The following is a 17,179-nucleotide window of genomic DNA, read 5'->3' as shown; positions in this document are numbered from 1 at the left end:
GAATCTGGGAGGTGGAGATTGCAGTGAGCTGAGATGTGCCACTGCACTCCAGCCTCAGTGACAGAGCAAGACTCTATCTCAAAAAAAAAAAAAAAAAAAAAAAAAAAAAAAAAAAATAGGTGAAGGGTGGAAAAGGGTGGAAGAAAAGCACTTAAGAAGGAACCAGCATAAACATAAGCACAGAAGCAAGAAAATGCACAGCATTGAGGGACTAGCCAATTGTCTGCTGTGGCTAAAAGACAGGGTATGAGGATGATACAGTAGAAATATGGAGCCAGAACTATGGACATGACTGCTTTTCTAAGGAGTTTGAACTTGAGTTTACATATAAGTTTATGTGTAAAGAATGAATGAGGCCGGGCGCGGTGGCTCAAGCCTGTAATCCCAGCACTTTGGGAGGCCGAGGCGGGTGGATCACGAGGTCAAGAGATCGAGACCATCCTGGTCAACATGGTGAAACCCCGTCTCTACTAAAAATACAAAAAATTAGCTGGGCATGGTGGCGCATGCCTGTAATCCCAGCGACTCAGGAGGCTGAGGCAGGAGAATTGCCTGAACCCAGGAGGCGGAGGTTGCAGTGAGCCGAGATCGCGCCATTGCACTCCAGCCTGGGTAACAAGAGCAAAACTGCATCTCAAAAAAAAAAAAGAATGAATGAAAAAATGAAGATAATGATTCTAGTTAGGAGGCTCTTCCAACAGACCACATATGGAAATAAAGCATGATGAACCTCAGAAACATCATGTCAAATGAAAAAAACCAGATGCAGAAGATTACTTATTGTATGATTCCATTTCTATGAAATGTCTGGAAATGGGAAACCTATAAAGACAGAAAGTAGATTAGTGGTTATCTGGGGCTGGGGGTGTTAATGGGGTAGACACTGTAAACGAGCAGAAGAGGTCTTTCAGCAATGGAAATATTCTAAAATTGGACTGTGGTGATGGTTATACAACTATGTAATTTACTAAAGCCACTGAATTGTACCTATTTTTTTTTTTTTTTTTTTTTTAGATAGAGCATCACCCTGTCTCCCAGGCTAGAGTGTAGTGGCGTGATCTCAACTCACTGCAAACTCCACCTCCTGAGTTCAAGCCATTCTCCTACCTCAGACTTCTGAATAGCTGAGAATACAGGCGCACTCCACTATCCAGCTAATTTTTATATTTTTAGTAGAGACGGGGTTTCGCCATGTTGGCCAGGCTGGTCTTGAACTCCTGGCCTCAGGTAATCAGCCCACTTCGGCCTCCCAAAGTGCAAGATTACAGGCCACACGCGTGAGCCACCATGCCTGGCCTTTTTAAAATGTAATTTAATTTAACTTAATTTTTTTGAGACAGAGTCCTGCTCTGCCACCCAGGCTGGAGTACACTGGTGCAATCTCAGCTCACTGCAACCTCTGCCTCCCGGGTTCAAGTGATTCTCTTGCCTCAACCTCCTAAATAGCTGGGATTACAGGGAGGCACCACCACTCCTGGCTAATTTTTGTATTTTTAGTAGAGATGGGATTTCACCATGTTGGCCTGGCTGGTCTCGAACTCCTGACCTCAGGTGATCCACCTGCCTTGGCCTCCCAAAGTGCTGGGATTACAGGGGTTAGCCACTGTATCAGGCCTGTACCTTTATAAGTAAACAAATAGGGGGAAAAGTGAAAGCCTGTACTTGGACAGGGACTTGTGAATGGAAATGGGTAAAAAGAATGACTAAAGGAGATGAAAGTTGACAGGAACACTGAGAGATATATAGAAATGAAATAAAGTTAAAATGATTCAGGATTCAGGTTTCTAGTCTGAAGGTCAGGGATGACAGTGGTGCCATTAAATGGAGAGAGAGAATACAGGAAGTTCAGAGTTTAGGCATTTAGGTGGAGAGAATTGGTTAAGGTTAGGCAAGTATAATTTGGACGTGTGTGCTAGATATTCACTTGACAATGTCCAATAGGAAGTTGAAATCCCACTGACAGGTTGCTGGTTTCCCATTTCCTTTACCGCCTTCACTCAGTGCAGCAATGTGAGTAATGTGAAACCACAGGAATGGATGAGTACCAAGAATGAACAGAACAGCTTGATACACGTTGAATGTTTTTAGAATGATACATACTGCTGCATGGACAAAGGATCGGCTTAGGACATACTTCAACCTACTCTACATAAAAGTGCACTCTAGATTTCACAATAGAAGATTTGAAGAGAAAACAATGGGCTCACTTAATGAGATCTTTTGTTATACAACAGGTTGTAAATTAATCTACATCAAACTGCAAAGCTAGAATATAACCTGGAAGTGACAGCTACAAATTTAATGAATATTCCAAACTCAATTCTGGCAAAGGCCAAATGAGTAAAAAGAATCCAGAAGATACATCAAACGAATAGGTAATACTAACACAAAAATTTCATAATGCCAGGTGCGGTGGCTCATGCCTGTAATCCCAGCACTTTGGGAGGCCAAGACTGGAGGATCATTTGAGGTCAGGAGTCTGAGACCAGCCTGGCCAACATGGTGAAACCTCCATCTCTACTAAAAACACAAAAAAGTAGCCAGGTGTGATGGGGCATGCCTGTAATCCCAGCTACTCAGGAGAATCGTTTGAACCCTGGAGGCGGAGGTTGCAGTGAGCTCAGATTGCGCCACTGCATTCCAGCCTGGGCGACAAGGGCAAAACTCTGCCTCAAAAAAAAAAAAAAAAAAAAAAAAAAAAAAATTAAGAACAGGGCCAGGCGTAGTGGTTCAAGCCTGTAATCCCAGCACTCTGAGAGGCCGAGGTAGACGGAGGTGGCTCCTGAGGTCAGGAGCTCGAGACTAGCCTGGCCAACAGGACGAAAACAACATGGTGAAACCACATCTCTACTAAAAAAATACAAAAATCAGCCGGGCGTGGTGGAGCGCGCCTGTAATACCAACTACTTGGGAGGCTGAGACAGGAGAATCGCTTGAACCCAGGAGGCAGAGGTTCCAGGAAGCCGAGATGGTGCCACTGCACTCTAGCCTGGGCGACAGAGCAACACTCCGTCTTAAAAAAGAACTATTAAAGACTTATCAGAAAACAGCGCATCTTCCTCCTGGTTAAGAGTTAAACTTAAAAAGGCATCAGTGCCTACAAACTAATCACTTTTCTATGGTAGAAAAATTTCGGCAATTCTGCACGTCAAGGCAAACAAACAAGGTAAACAAAACCACGAATTACTAAAAACCTTTTGGATTTGGAAACCTGACTCAAGTCTGGGTGAGACTACGAATCAGGGCTTCGACTTTACGTTCATGTTGAACTAAGGCCGATGTAATCACCTCGGTCAAGTCCCTTTGCCTTTGGCCTCAGTTTCCTCATTTGCTAACGCTGAGCAGGGAGAAGGGGGTCAAACTTTGCTGTTCTCACTGGGCATCCAAGATATGGAGGGAAGGGCGGAGCAGAGGCAAGACACCCGACCCGACCGCTGATGTTGTCCCCAGAAGAAGTCAGCTCGCAGGGCTCTGCAGGCTTCAGCAAGTTGGGCCACCCAGACTCCCCGATCCAGCAGCCCCGGGGCCCGCCCACGACGAGAGGGCAGGAAGAAGAGCCGAAGGGCGTGACCCCTTCCTTTGCTCCTCCTTGACTTCCTACCTTTACTGCATACAATTTGCCGCCTTTCTGACCCAGATACACTTTCCCGAAGGCGCCCCGGCTAATGGGCTTCACTATTTTGAATTCCTCAATGGAGGGCGGTCTTGGCACCGGGATCCTCCTATTCATGCCCTCCTCGGTAGCCGCGCCTCCTCCAGTATCCTTCTCGCTCCCTGCGGTGGGCTCCATCGCTGGACAGCCTACAGCGAACCCGCAGCCGCCGCCTCTCTACCAGCAGCCACTCCCGCCAACTGGGTTCAAAGTGAGGCTCCGCCGACGCCGCGCGGCCGTGACGTCACCGCGCCGCTGCGTCCCGCCCTCCTCACCTCCCCTCAGCAGATGCGGCAGGGCTCGGACGCCGGGAAAGCCCCGACTCCACGGTGGTAGAGTCTTCGTGGGCAGTGACCGCGGCCCCACTGACATCATTCGTCATCAGGGAGGAGGCACAAACAGTTCTGGACCAGAAACGAGACGACTGGGACTGGACTCTAAATCGCAGGCTTTGAAGAGATTTCTCCCGGCCTCCTAGCGAGTCTCGTGGGAAGCGGTCCTTCTCCCCGACACGACCTCCCACCCACTAGAGGCGTAGAAACCAGTTCGGACTCTAGTATAGCGACGGCCAGGGATGAGGTGTGGAAGCTACTGAAGGCACAGAATGTGGAGAAACTGGATGGGCAGGAAGCGGGTGGCCGCTCCTGTCATCAGACGTTTTCCCAGGATGTAATTTCCTTGACTTAAACAGATGAGAACCAACAGGGAGAATTTTCGATTTAGTGTGAGGGAAAGAGCACTAAATTGTAGCAAAAGACCTTATTGCTCAAGACCTAGTCAGAAGATTTCATATGGAAACTAGAAAATCTGAAGGAAATTAACCGGGCGTGGTGGCGGGCGCCTGTAGTCCCAGCTACTTGGGAGGTTGAGGCAGAAGAATTGCTTGAACCCGGGAGGCGGAGGTTGCAGTGAGCCGAGTTCGCGCCACTGCACTCCAGCCTGGCGACAAAGCCACACTCTGTCTAAAAAAAACAAACAAAAACAGCCAAAGACCTTTGAGGACTTGTAAATATGTTTACAAGTAATGTTCCTTGTAAATTTCAACTACATTGGGGCTGCCAAGAACGCATAAGCACTCGGTGGGTAGGGAGCCCGCTTGCCCCGGAAGTACTGTTGCGTTAGCGCCTCGTCTTCCGGGGCGGATTGTCTGTCGTTGCAGTAGCTGTAGGAAGGGGAGGCCATTTTCCGTTTCTGGGAGGAGTGAGGGGCAACGAGGGGGAGAAAAAGCAAAAAAGAAGGGCTCAGCGCCTCCCCGCCAGGCCAGGAACAGAGGGACAGTTTCGGCAGGCGGGTGAGGTCGCTGAGGGCCCGTAGGAGATGTTTTCCTTGTCGAGCACGGTTCAACCCCAGGTGAGCCCGGCTTTCAGTCCTTTTTTTTTTCCTTCCGACCTGCCTGCGGCTGTTTGCATATTGCGTTTGTGGCAGCGATTTCTCTAAAGGGATTCTAGGAAGGAAGCAATTAACTCATCGCTAGTCGCATGATTGTGGAGTGGATCAGCAGACAACGCTGAGAGTGGGCCGGAGACTTGATGGCTGAGGATGAAGCTTTTTGGGGCAGAGGCGGGATGTGAGCGTGATGGAGAGAGAGAGAGACCCGGGCTTATCGAACTGATTGAGTGGAATTTTTGCTAGAGAATCCGTCCGGCTTTGTTCAGTGTCCGGCGTTCGGGGGTGGGGACGGGGGAAATGTCTCCACCGTAGGTGTAAAGGGAGCGGCTAATGTTCCCTTTTCGTCTGACTTTCCACTGGCTTTAGTGTTCACAACCCTGATCCCTGCTCTTTCTTTCCTTTTAGATGGAATTTAAATTTGACCCAAACATGGTATAATAATTTGAATGGCAAGTCATGCATTTTTTTGCTCTTTTTACAGAAATAACTAATGTATATATTTCCGAGCCTCATCCTTATTGTTTTGTAAAACAAAAGGTAGTGAAGAGAAAAATGATTTCAAGGGTTTTCATTACACCTTTTGTGAGTAATCACTTGTGACAATGTTTTATTCTTGCTTCATTCCAGTCTCTTTTTTTGATGGTAACATTGTGATAGTTTTTTTTTAATTAATTTTTTTTTTTTTTTTTTTTTTTTTTGTGGGGGTTTTTTTTTTTTTTTTTTTTTGAGAGTTCTTATAGTTTTGCCAAGAAGTAGTTTTTACTTTGAGATTTGTTTAAAAATTATTTTTAAGAAAATGAATGCTCTTGGTTTAGACATATGATTGTGTTTCTTTGTGTAACTTTTACTCCCCCTCATTTTAAGAATTTTTAATTTTTTGGTGCTAGTACTGGCTAACAAATTGAAGCGGTTGCTTGTTTATTGGGCATCAGTTATATACCAGGTGAGCAAAGCAAATGTGGAATCATCTGTTAATATTGATAGGAAGTAAATATGAGTAGGACTTAGCCAGGCGAAGAGTGAACAGATATCGCAGGCATAAGACTAGTGTGACTATTTAGACAAAAGAGGTTAGAGAAAAGACTTGAGGCATATCATACAGGGAGTTAAGGATATGTTATGGCTGGGAACCATTGAAAGTTTTAAAACATTAGATTTTCATTTTTAAAAGACTCTGGCTTTTTGCTGTATGGAGAATAGGAGAGGGCAAGAATGGAAGTGTTATTGGTTGAGCATACCCCCCTATTAAGGCAGTTGAAATGGTTATGGAAAGAAGAGAATGAGACATATTTTGAACAAAGAGGAATTGCATGAGGGATCAGATATGAGAAATGATGGAGAGAGGTGTTTCTGGGTTTGAGCAGATGGATGCATTGAAGGTGTTATTTACCAAGATGACAGTATCCGGAGGAGTCCTAGCAATTGTTTGATAAAGAAGTATCATGTTAAAATTTTTGAAACTAAACTCTTTTCTTTAGTTCACATTAAGAGGCCTGATTTTAGGACAATTTCCCATCAACTGGATGAAGAGTTAGTAGTATGTGATGTTGGTAGAGATGATAAAGGATTTTTAAGTACTATAGGCAGTCTTAACAGGGTTTAGATATGGTGGGAACTCAGGCATTTCTTGCTTTGAAAGCTCATCAACACATTTGGAATTCCTAGTTGATCAATTGGTTGAATACACTTGAAATTAAATGGTAAAAGGAAGACACAGAAAATGAACTTTTTCTTTTTTTGAGGTAGAGTCTTGCTCTGTGACCCAGGCTGGAGTGCAGTGGTGTGATCTCGGCTCACTGCATCCTTTACCTCCTGGGTTCTAGCAATTCTCCTGCCTCAGCCTCTGGAGTAGCGGGATTACAGGCATGTGCCAGCATGCCCAGCTAATTTTTGTATTTTTAGTAGAGACAGGGTTTCATCTTGTTGGCCAGGCTGGTCTAGAACTCTTGACCTCAGATGATCCGCCCGCCTAAACCTCCCAAAGTCCTGGGATTACAGACGTGAGCCACCTCTCTGACCCAGCAAACATTTTTGTTGAGAACTCAATCCTAAATCCTTTTGTGAATGAAAAGAGATAAAACTAATTCAAATAAACCTTTTTTTTTTTTTGAGACGGAGTTTTGCTCTTGTTACCCAGGCTGGAGTGCAATGGCGCGATCTCGGCTCACCGCAACCTCCGCCTCCTGGGTTCAGGCAATTCTCCTGCCTCAGCCTCCTGAGTAGCTGGGATTACAGGCACACGCCACCATGCCCAGCTAATTTTTTGTAGTTTTATAGAGACGGGGTTTCACCATGTTGGCCAGGATGGTCTCGATCTCTTGACCTCATGATCTGCCTGCCTTGGTCTCCCAAAGTGCTGGGATTACAGGCTTGAGCCACCGTGCCCGGCCCCAAACCTTTTCAAATAAATAGGCAGAAAATCTGTATCTTGAAATGATTCGATTATTTTTAAAGTTTCAAAAGAAGTTACTGTTTATTTGTTTTCTTTTTACTGCCCTCAGGCTGTGAGTAAGGAACTTACTGTTTCTTTCTGACTTTGATACATTGCTTCACTTGAGTAGCCTTAAAACAAATCCATGTTTTTTGCTAAAAATGCTGAAAATGTTAATCACCCATAATTATCTCATTACCCAGGGATATATATCTTAGAGTAAATTCTTTCACACTTTCTTTTTCTGTAGACAAGCACAGGTATGCACACTTAAGGTAGTTTTACAGTCTGCTTTATTCATTAATATGTCACAAATTTGTGTATCCATGTCTATCCATGGGATGAGAAGTCTGAAATTTTGAGTCAGATTCTAAATCTTTCTTGTCTTCATTTATTTTTTTTTCTTGTCTTCATCTATTAAATGGTTAGTGCCCCACAACAATGGCATTAGTCCATTGATGAGGGCAGAGCTCTCCTGAACTAAATGCCTCTTAAAGGTCCCACCTCATAACAGGATTACAGTGGCAACTAAATTTGCCATTCTTCTCAACTCAAACTTGAGTTTTGGAGGAGATAAACATTGGAATTTTTACGAAAGTGGGCCAGATCCAGACCCCAAGAGAGAGTTCTTGGATCTTGAACAAGAATTCAAGAGAGTTTATAAAGTGAAAGCAAGTTTATTAAGAAAGTAAAGGAGTAAAGAATGGCCACTCCATAGGCAGAACAGCTGCTTGGACTGCTCCACAAAGGATACTTACAGTTATTTCTTGATTGTATGCTATTCATGAGTTTTCAGCAACAGCAAGGAGGCCAGTTGGATTGGAGCAGAGAGAAGGAAGGGGAGCATAGTAGATAAATTCAGAGAGGTAATGAGGAGACAAACCATGGAAAGCTTTATAGGTCACGTTGTTAGGACTTTCTTTGGCGTTTACTCTTAACTGGAGAACCGAAACCATCGGAGGGGCTTAAGCAGAGGAGTGATGTGAACTGACTTTGCTTTTAATACGATCACTTTTATTCTCTTTTGGGAATACACTGCAGCTGGATAAGAGCAGAGCAGGGAAAGTATTTAGGAAACTATTGCAAAAAATCACATATTGATGATGGTGAATTAGCATATCATGGTGGCATTGGGGAAGTTGAGAAGTATAACATTCTGGATATATACTTACTTTTTTTTTTTTTTTGAGAGGGAGTTTTCGCTCCTGGAGTACAAGAGCACAATCTTGTCTCAACACAACCTCTGCCTCCCAGGTTCAAGTGATTGTTCTGCCTCAGCCTCCCAAGTAGCTGGCATTACAGGTGCCCGCCACCAAGCCTGGCCAATTGTATTTTTAGTGGAGACGGGGTTATACTGTGTTGGGCAGGCTGGTCTTGAACTCCTGACCTCAAGTGATCCGCCCACCTCGGCTTCCCAAAGTGCTGGGATTACAGGTGTGAGCCACTGCACCTGACCAGTGGTATTTTTTATTTTGCTGCTCCTCGAATGCTGGATGTTTTCATCTTTTTATTATTTTTAAAATGTTTGGATGAGTTGTTCTCTGTGTATGTGCAAGCACTTGTCAGATTATTTCCTTAGAATAAATTCCTAGAAGATGGATTGCTGGAAACAAGAAATGTATGCATTTTTGATACCTTTGATTTATATGTCCAGAATAATATCCTAAAAGAAAATACCAATTTCTTCTCACCAGCAGTAAATCTGAGTACTTACAGTTTTTAGTATACAGGGTTGATATATAGTGTGTGTTTAACACTTAACAAATCCTGACAAGAAAAAGAAGATTGTTCTGTTTATTTAAAAAAAAAAAAAACAAAAACTACTTAATTTTTAACTTGTATCTTTTTCTAGGTTACAATTCCTTTGAGTCATCTCATCAATGCCTTCCATTCACCAAAAAACACTTCTGTTTCTGTCAGTGGAGTGTCAGTTTCTCAAAACCAGTATAGAGATGTGGTTCCTGAGCATGAGGCTCCTAGCAGTGAGGTAAGTAGTTATCCTGGCTGTGTGAGAAAGCCTTTTTGATATACCATTGACCCTTGAACAAATGAGGGATTAAGGATATTGACCCTCCCTGAGAAACCTAACTACTAATACCCTACTATTGACTGGGAAGCCTTGCTGATAAAAAGTCCATTATCATACATTTTGTATATTTTATGTATTATGTACTATATTCTTTTTTTTCAGTATCATGAAGACAATATGTACTGTATTCTTACGATAAAGTAAGATAGAGAAAATAAAATGTTTTTTTGTTTTTGAGATGGAGTTTCGCTGTGTTGCTCAGGCTGGTGTGCAGTGGCGCCATCTTAGCTCACTGCAACCTCCACCTCCCAGGTTCAAGCCATTCTCCTGCCTCAGCCTCCCAAGTAGCTAGGATTACAGGCACCATGCCCAGCCAATTTTTGCATTTTTAGTAGAGACAGGGTTTCACCATATTGGCTAGGGTGGTCTTGATCTCTTGACCTCGCAATCTGCCTGCCGGGGCCTCCCAAAGTGCTGGGATTACAAGCGTGAGCCACTGTACCCGGCCAAAAGAAGGGTTATTAAGAAAATCATAAGGAAGAGAAAATATATTTACCATTTATTAAGTAGAAGTGGACCATCATAAAAATCTTCATTATCTTCAAGTTGAGTGGGCCAAGAAGGAAAAGGAGGGGCTCGTCTTGGTCTTGCTGTCTCTGGTGGCAGAGACGAAAGAAAGTCCCATGTATCGATCTGTGCAGTTCTAGTCTGTGTTGTTCAAGGGTCAGTTGTACTATTAGTCGTGTTAGATGATGTATCTTTCTTTAGGCACTTGTAGCAGTGATTTCTGCCTTCAGCTTAATTTTCTTTGTAATTGAAGATATTTCTGGCTTTTGTTATACATATTGAAAAAATATTTAGACTTTTAAAAAAAAATTTCATTTGGCATCATACTTGGTATCAGCACCTCCTAGATTGTGCGAAACCAGTCAGATACTCTCTTGTGTTCTTTAGCAGTAGCAGTGAACCCACCGGTAACTCACCGTAATTACCTCCCAAGTTTCAAGGAAGATAAAATAGTAAGAAGTTATCATCTACTGCCTTATAAGAGCTTTCAGTATAATTGAACAATCAAAATATAGGTACTGGAAAGTGAAATATGTAAGCTGGGACACTGTACTTTCAGTATTCATATAATTATAAAATCAGTGTTTCCTAGGATATTGAAAATTATGAACCTAAGAACTGTATTTACAAGGCTCATTAGTAAGATAGTTGCTTACAAGCTCAGGATACATTTTTCATGGAAAAGATGCTATAATCTGTCATTAAGTTTCCAAAGCCTCTTCAACTCATAAATAGGTTATGTTCTTAGTTCTGACATCAGGAGTTAATGGCAAAGGATGGTAGAGGAGGAGTTGAAAAGAGCTTGCTTTTGAGGGGGTTGTGGAGTCAGTCTTGGGATAAAAGTTTAATTAGATGAGAAATTTGTCATCTTATGCTTCCTTTTGTACTATTTGCCTAGCTCTTATTGCCTTTTTCTGTACACTGTCCATTGTCTTTCTACTCTACTACTGTTACTGTTCTTCAAAATTATAGGCCAAGAGAACCTTACAACTGAAAATATTATCAGTATCAAAATTGGTACATGCAGCAAAATTACATTGTTTTACAAATTTTGAAAAGTATTAGTGTAGGTAGAAGAAACAGAATTCATCTGTGATATTCTTTTCCAGAGATAAGACTGTTAACATTTTATATTTATATTTCTTATATCTTTTTCTCCCAAACTTTTTACATTTTATAATAGTTGGATACCACTGCACATGTGGATTTAGATTCTGCTTTGCTCATTTAGTAGTCTTATGAATTTGTTATGCCATACATTTTCTGTGTGTGTATTCACACTGCATTCTATTAAAATTTGGCTACTACTTTTACCATTTTTCAGACTTGTTTAGCTGAAGTTAGTGCTGATTTCCTTAGTGTTAAACATAGGCCTTTTACAAAAAAAAAAAAACAAACCCTCTATCTCTCAAATCTTGTATCTATCAACTTATCATTTGCATTTGACCTTTCGTACTTTGCAAATAATCCCTTAAATTGACTGATACTACTTTGATGATGGATTTGTTTGTTTGTTTTTTTGAGGTTAGAGTCTCACTCTGTTGCCCAGGCTAGAATGCAGTGGCATGATCTCAGCCCACTGCAACCTCTGCCTCCTGGGTTCAAACAATTCTCGTGCCTCAGCCTCCCGAGTAGCTGGAATTACAGGCATGCCCCACCACACCTGGCTAATTTTTTGTGTTTTTAATAGAGATCGAGGTTTCACCATGTTGGCCAGGGCTGGTCTCGGACTCCTGACCTCAAATGATCTGCCAGTCTTGGCTTCCCAAAGAGCTGGGATTATAGGCATGAGCCACCATGCCCCTCCTAATTTTCATTTTTTACATTCTCTCAGGTTATATTCCCACTTGCATATTTTCTTTTTCTTTTTTTTTTTTTTGAGATGGAGTTTCACTCTTGTTGCCCCTGGCTGGAGTGCAATGGTACGATCTCGGCTCACTGCAGCCTCCGCCTCCCAGGTTCAAGTGATTATCCTGCCTCAGTCTCCCAGGTAGCTGGGATTATAGGTGCCCTCCACCATACCTGGCTAATTTTTTGTATTTTCAGTAGAGATGGGGTTTCACCATGTTGGCCAGGCTGTTCTCAAACTTCTGACCTCAGGTGATCCACCTGCCTCAGCTTCCCAAAGTGCTGGGATTACAGGTGTGAGCCACTGTGCCTGGCCACCACTTGCATATTTTCAGTTAACATCTCTCTGTATATAACTCCCAAATACATCTTCAACTGTAAAGTTACTGGAAAGTTTTGAGTAATTTATCTAGACATTTTCCTCGGATAGACTCTCGGGATTTCCAATTTAATATGCCCAAAACTGAGTTATTGGTCTTACAGCGGCTTTAGTCCTTCTTTATCACTCTGAGTTCAACCAGAAAAGAGAAACCACATAGTCATTTGAAGAGTAAAAGTTTAGTATAAAAATTTAATGTCTGCTGGGCACAGTGGCTCATGCCTATAATCCCAGCACTTTGGAAGGCAAAGACAGGTGGATCACCTGAGGTCGGGAGTTTGAGACTAGCCTAACCAATGTGGTGAAACTCCATCTTACTAAAAATACAAAAATTAGCCAGGTGTGGTGGCAGGTGCCTGTAGTCCCAGCTTCTCAGGAGGCTGAGACAGGAGAATTGTTTGAGCCCAGGAGGCAGCGGTTGCCGTGAGCCAAGATCGTGCCACTGCACTCCAGCCTGGGTGACAGAGTGAGACTCTGCCATATCTATCTATCTATCTATCTATCTATCTATCTATCTATCTATCTACATTTTTAAAATGTCATTTTTTGGTTTAATCTAAAAAAATTTTTTTACAAGGGTTTGGAATAGCTGGGGATTTAAGAAGTAAAGAAAACTAAAAAAAATTTAAAAGGACCATCAGATTTAGGGAGCAGCTAATACTTCTAGGGCTGAGATAGAGTCAGGAAGCGTTCTCCACCCCCAGGCTGAGATCCTGACCTTGTTGTTGAAGGCATGGTCTTGGCTTACTGAACAGTAGAGAAGTTGCTGTGATGTCATGTCAGTGGAACTTGCTGGAAATCTGGGAAGTCTGCCCTGTAGGATACCGGGGAAGGCTGTTCCTGGGGATGTGTCCTATTAGAGAAGCTGTTATACGAGTGGTGCCGGAGAAACTGCTAGGTCCTGCTGGCCATTGTGCACTCCAGGAGCCAGGGTTTGGTGAAACTGTACAATTGACAAGAACCAGATGCTCTAGAAACCATGGGTGTTATAGACACCCATGATAATCTTGGAATTATCATTTGAGGTCAGGAGTTCAAGACCAGCCTGGCCAACATGGTGAAATCTCCATCTCTACTAAAAATACAAAAAATTAGCCAGGTGTGGTGGGGCTTGCCTTTAATTCCAGCTACTCAGAAGGCTGAGGCATGAGAATTGTTTGAACCCAGGAGGCAGAGGTTGCAGTGAGCTGAGATCACGCCAATGCACACAATACTGAATGAGCATACCAGAACCAGGAATCAAAACCCCTCCTCCTACAACTAACTGTGTCTTCAGTGACTCACTGACAAAGCTTAACGCTGTTTCAGTTGGCAAAGGAAAAATATTCAAAGAGTACAGATCCATTGTCACGGAGCCAGAAAAAAGGATGAAGAAGAGCTAGGACACAACCAACTGAAAACTGGCACATTTGTCCAGAACCCTTCTCTCTCTAAATCCCTATACCCTGCGAGTTTCTTCAGATGCCTATTGTCTATGATTTGCTTTGTCTATCCTTCTTAGTCACGCTTAGTTCAGGTTCTTGCCATCTTTCACTTATCCATCAGCCTTCTCTCTCATCCAGTCTAGCTTCTTTGTTTATCATTTTTAAAGTTTTTGTAGAGACAGGGTCTTGCTTTCTTGACCAGGCTGATCTTGATCTCCTGGCCCGAAGCAGTCGTTTTACCTCAGCCTCCCGTAGTGTTGGGATTATAGGCGTGAGCTAGCATGTTAGTCCAGTCTATCTTCCTTAGTCCTCTATTTTCTTCCATAAGACAAAACTAATCATATTTAGAGAATTAAATTCAAACACAGCTCTTCACAGTTTGCCCATACCTATCTCTTTAGTTTTTTCTTTCCCTGAACTTTTTGAGGTATTCCAGACCCTTGGATGGCTTTTTGTTTGACCCCTTCCCTAAGTCTTCTTCATCCATCATTTTTAATAGCTTAAAAAGTAGTTCTGAGTATTTTATTTTGTCATGGCTTTAACTGTCTCTTACTGTGTGCCCATGATGATATATGCTAGGATATGTAGATGAGTAAGGCATGATCTCTGCCTTTAATCCTTACTATGTGAAATAAGGTATATTTTTTTATAGTCACTTTAGTATTGAGAAAATGAATTCTAGGAATACGAGCTATAGCTAGTAAAAAATGTGTACCATATTTCCAGACATCACTCCAGATTTACATAATCCATGTCCATGCCTCTATTTAAAACATTTTTATTTTTAGAGCCAGGGTCCCTCCTCTGTAGCCCAGGCTGAAGTGCAGTGGCACTATCATAGCTCACTGCAACCTCCAACTCCTGGGCTCAAACATTTTTCCCGAATAGCTCATACTGTGAGCGCATACCACCATGCCCAATGAATTTTCACATTTTTCGTGGAGATGGTGTTTTACCATATTCCCTAGGCTGGTCTCAAACTCCTGGCCTCAAACAATCCTCCCACCTTAGCTGTTTTGGGTTTGAGTGACATGTAATTGTTACTTGCCTTTAAGTACCTCACTTTCAGCTCATATGGACAAGAGAATAATCCCTATCCTGTTGTTTAAAGGTGGGTGTGTATTCATACATTTTTGTGATTTTTAGACTTTCTTTCCCTGATTTTCACACAGGTTTGACTTTAATTTTCTTCCTCGTTAGAAGATATGGGTAACTTTAGAACCTCTGAGTTCAAGGAAGGATCTCAGCAGTGAGGCCAGAGGAATGAGATGTCCCATGGTAACCAAGCATACTATTTCCTTGTCAAGTGGGCTTTTATCTATGGCCACTTAGGGACTTGGAGGAAGCTTAAAAACTCCATGGACTGGTGAAGATTATAATTTGAATGGAATTTCCCCAATTCAAGAACCTTACTATTAACTGCCAATCAGTTCTATACTATTGGGGAAAATCTCCCTGACCTTTTATAACATACTTTGTAACCCTGCAGGCAGTTACTCTTATACTCTTGTCATCATAGATGCTTGACTGTTGGTTAATAGACTAGCTATTGATCAGAGTACCCTTGTATGGAGAGAAGGAAAAAATATCCATTTCACTTGATTCTGTGAACCATAATGCTTAGCTCAGTAGTGGTTTGGGTCTGATTAGAAATTTTTTTTTTTCTCATTCATACTGAAATGTCATCTCTTTATTTAAGGATACCATTGGGAATATAATTTTTTAACCTATGTCAAACCTCATTTGACTGACCTCAGTAAAACGAACTGTAAAAATATTTGCATCAATTTATTTTTAAATATTAAAGGAAATATATTTGTTAGACTTTTAAAATCCAATTGTTTTAACTGATAATATGTACTTCTTAGGTTAAATATCTTGATAATGTTAATGCATACTTGGTTAACCCAATCTTTTACAGCCTTCACTTAACTTAAAGGACCTTGGATTATCTGAACTAAAAATTGGACAGATTGATCAGCTAGTAGAAAATCTACTTCCTGGATTTTGTAAAGGCAAAAACATTTCTTCCCATTGGCATACATCCCATGTCTCTGCACAATCCTTCTTTGAAAATAAATATGGTATGTTAATGTATTTTTTTGTTCTAATTAAATATTTTAGCACTGTTAATAATTGTAGATACCATTTATTAACATTTACTATGGGCTGGGTTCCTTCATGAAGTTTTGGAGTGTCTTTTTTTTTTTTGCAATTTTTCATATTGGTATAGTATTAGATTTACAGGAAAGTTGCAAAGACAGTACAGAATTTTGCTTCCCCTCATTTTGACATCTTATATAACCATGGGACATTTGTCAAAACTAGGAAATTAACATTGGTACAATGTGGTTTTTTTTTTTGAGACGGAGCCTCACTCTGTTGCCCGTGCTGGAATGCTGTGGCACTACCTTGGCTCACTGCAACCTCTGCCTTCCAGGTTCAAGCAATTCTCCTGTCTCAGCCTCTTGAGTAGTCACCACGCCTGGCTAATTTTTATATTCCTGGTAGAGATAGGGCTTCACCATGTTGGTCAGGCTGGTCTCAAACTCCTGACCTCATGATCTGTCTGCCTCAGCCTCCCAAAGTGCTGGGATTACAGGCGTGAGCCACCACGCCCTGCCTGGTACAATATTTCTAACTAAACTACAGACTTTGAATTTCAACAGAATTTGTGTTTACCAAATCACTGTTTTTCTGCAAGTGTTATTTTTCTTTTCCAGGATCCACTTCAGCATACCACATTGCATTTAGAAGAATGAGGGGGTGGTGTTTGTTTTAATTTTAGGTGACACACATTTATTTAATTCCAGAAACATACTTAATCTCTGAGAATACATTGATAAAAAGAAGTCATTATCCATTTTGTGGAATGTCTACATATTTTTTTGTTTGAATCTTGTAACAGTATGGTATTATAATAAGCGGGTTCATACTAGTCTGTTGAAAAGGGATGTCAACTTTATGAGTTTTTCTTTGGATGGCACTTAAACAAGGCCATGAAAGTCCAGGAACAAAATAGCAGGTTTGAATAGTTTACAATGAAGCTTTGATTTGAAGCTGTACTTTGTATAAACTTAATTCATTAACTAATTCTTTACTCTTTCTTTCCTTTATTTCAATGTAAGGACATAAAAAACTGTTAAGTGTGAGGAAAAATGAAATGGTTTTGAGTGTGAGGGCTTAGACTAAAAATTTGCCTCGGTCTAATTTGCCTTATTCTAAAATACTTGGCCCTTAGTAAGTGTTCAGCAGAATACAATTCTTACTGTTATTATGTTGTTGTTATTCCTATGCCTACTGCTCTTCTAGCTTACGTATTTACATTTACTCTTAAGATTGTTCCTCATGCCGGGCGCGGTGGCTCAAGCCTGTAATCCCAGCACTTTGGGAGGCCGAGGCGGGTGGATCACGAGGTCAAGAGATCGAGACCATCCTGGTCAACATGGTGAAACCCCGT

At 41.8% G+C, this 17,179-nt stretch overlaps 2 protein-coding genes across 3 annotated transcripts in view; one reads left to right on the top strand and one right to left on the bottom strand.

Annotated features, from left to right (window-relative positions):
• Positions 1–4,640, bottom strand: part of MASTL (microtubule associated serine/threonine kinase like) — a 39,553-nt gene extending 34,913 nt beyond the window's left edge. For both annotated transcript variants that reach the window (XM_017535478.2, XM_017535479.2), the window contains exon 1: positions 3,602–4,640. In XM_017535478.2, the coding sequence (XP_017390967.1) occupies positions 3,602–3,790 (189 nt within the window). In that variant the 5' untranslated portion in view covers positions 3,791–4,640. The remainder of the gene's footprint in view (positions 1–3,601) is intronic.
• A 36-nt stretch (positions 4,641–4,676) lies between these two features.
• The window catches only part of YME1L1 (YME1 like 1 ATPase), a 43,122-nt gene continuing 30,619 nt past the window's right edge, over positions 4,677–17,179 (top strand). Inside the window, exons 1-3 of the mRNA XM_037740980.1 lie at positions 4,677–5,002; positions 9,325–9,459; positions 15,641–15,803. Of these exons, the coding sequence (XP_037596908.1) occupies positions 4,970–5,002; positions 9,325–9,459; positions 15,641–15,803 (331 nt within the window). The 5' untranslated portion in view covers positions 4,677–4,969. The remainder of the gene's footprint in view (positions 5,003–9,324; positions 9,460–15,640; positions 15,804–17,179) is intronic.

This window comes from Cebus imitator, unplaced genomic scaffold (assembly GCF_001604975.1).
Source record: "Cebus imitator isolate Cc_AM_T3 unplaced genomic scaffold, Cebus_imitator-1.0 Scaffold92, whole genome shotgun sequence".
NCBI classification, from domain to species: domain Eukaryota; kingdom Metazoa; phylum Chordata; class Mammalia; order Primates; family Cebidae; genus Cebus; species Cebus imitator.
Note: the sequence above shows the minus strand (reverse complement) of the source record. Positions and strands in the feature narration are given on the sequence as shown.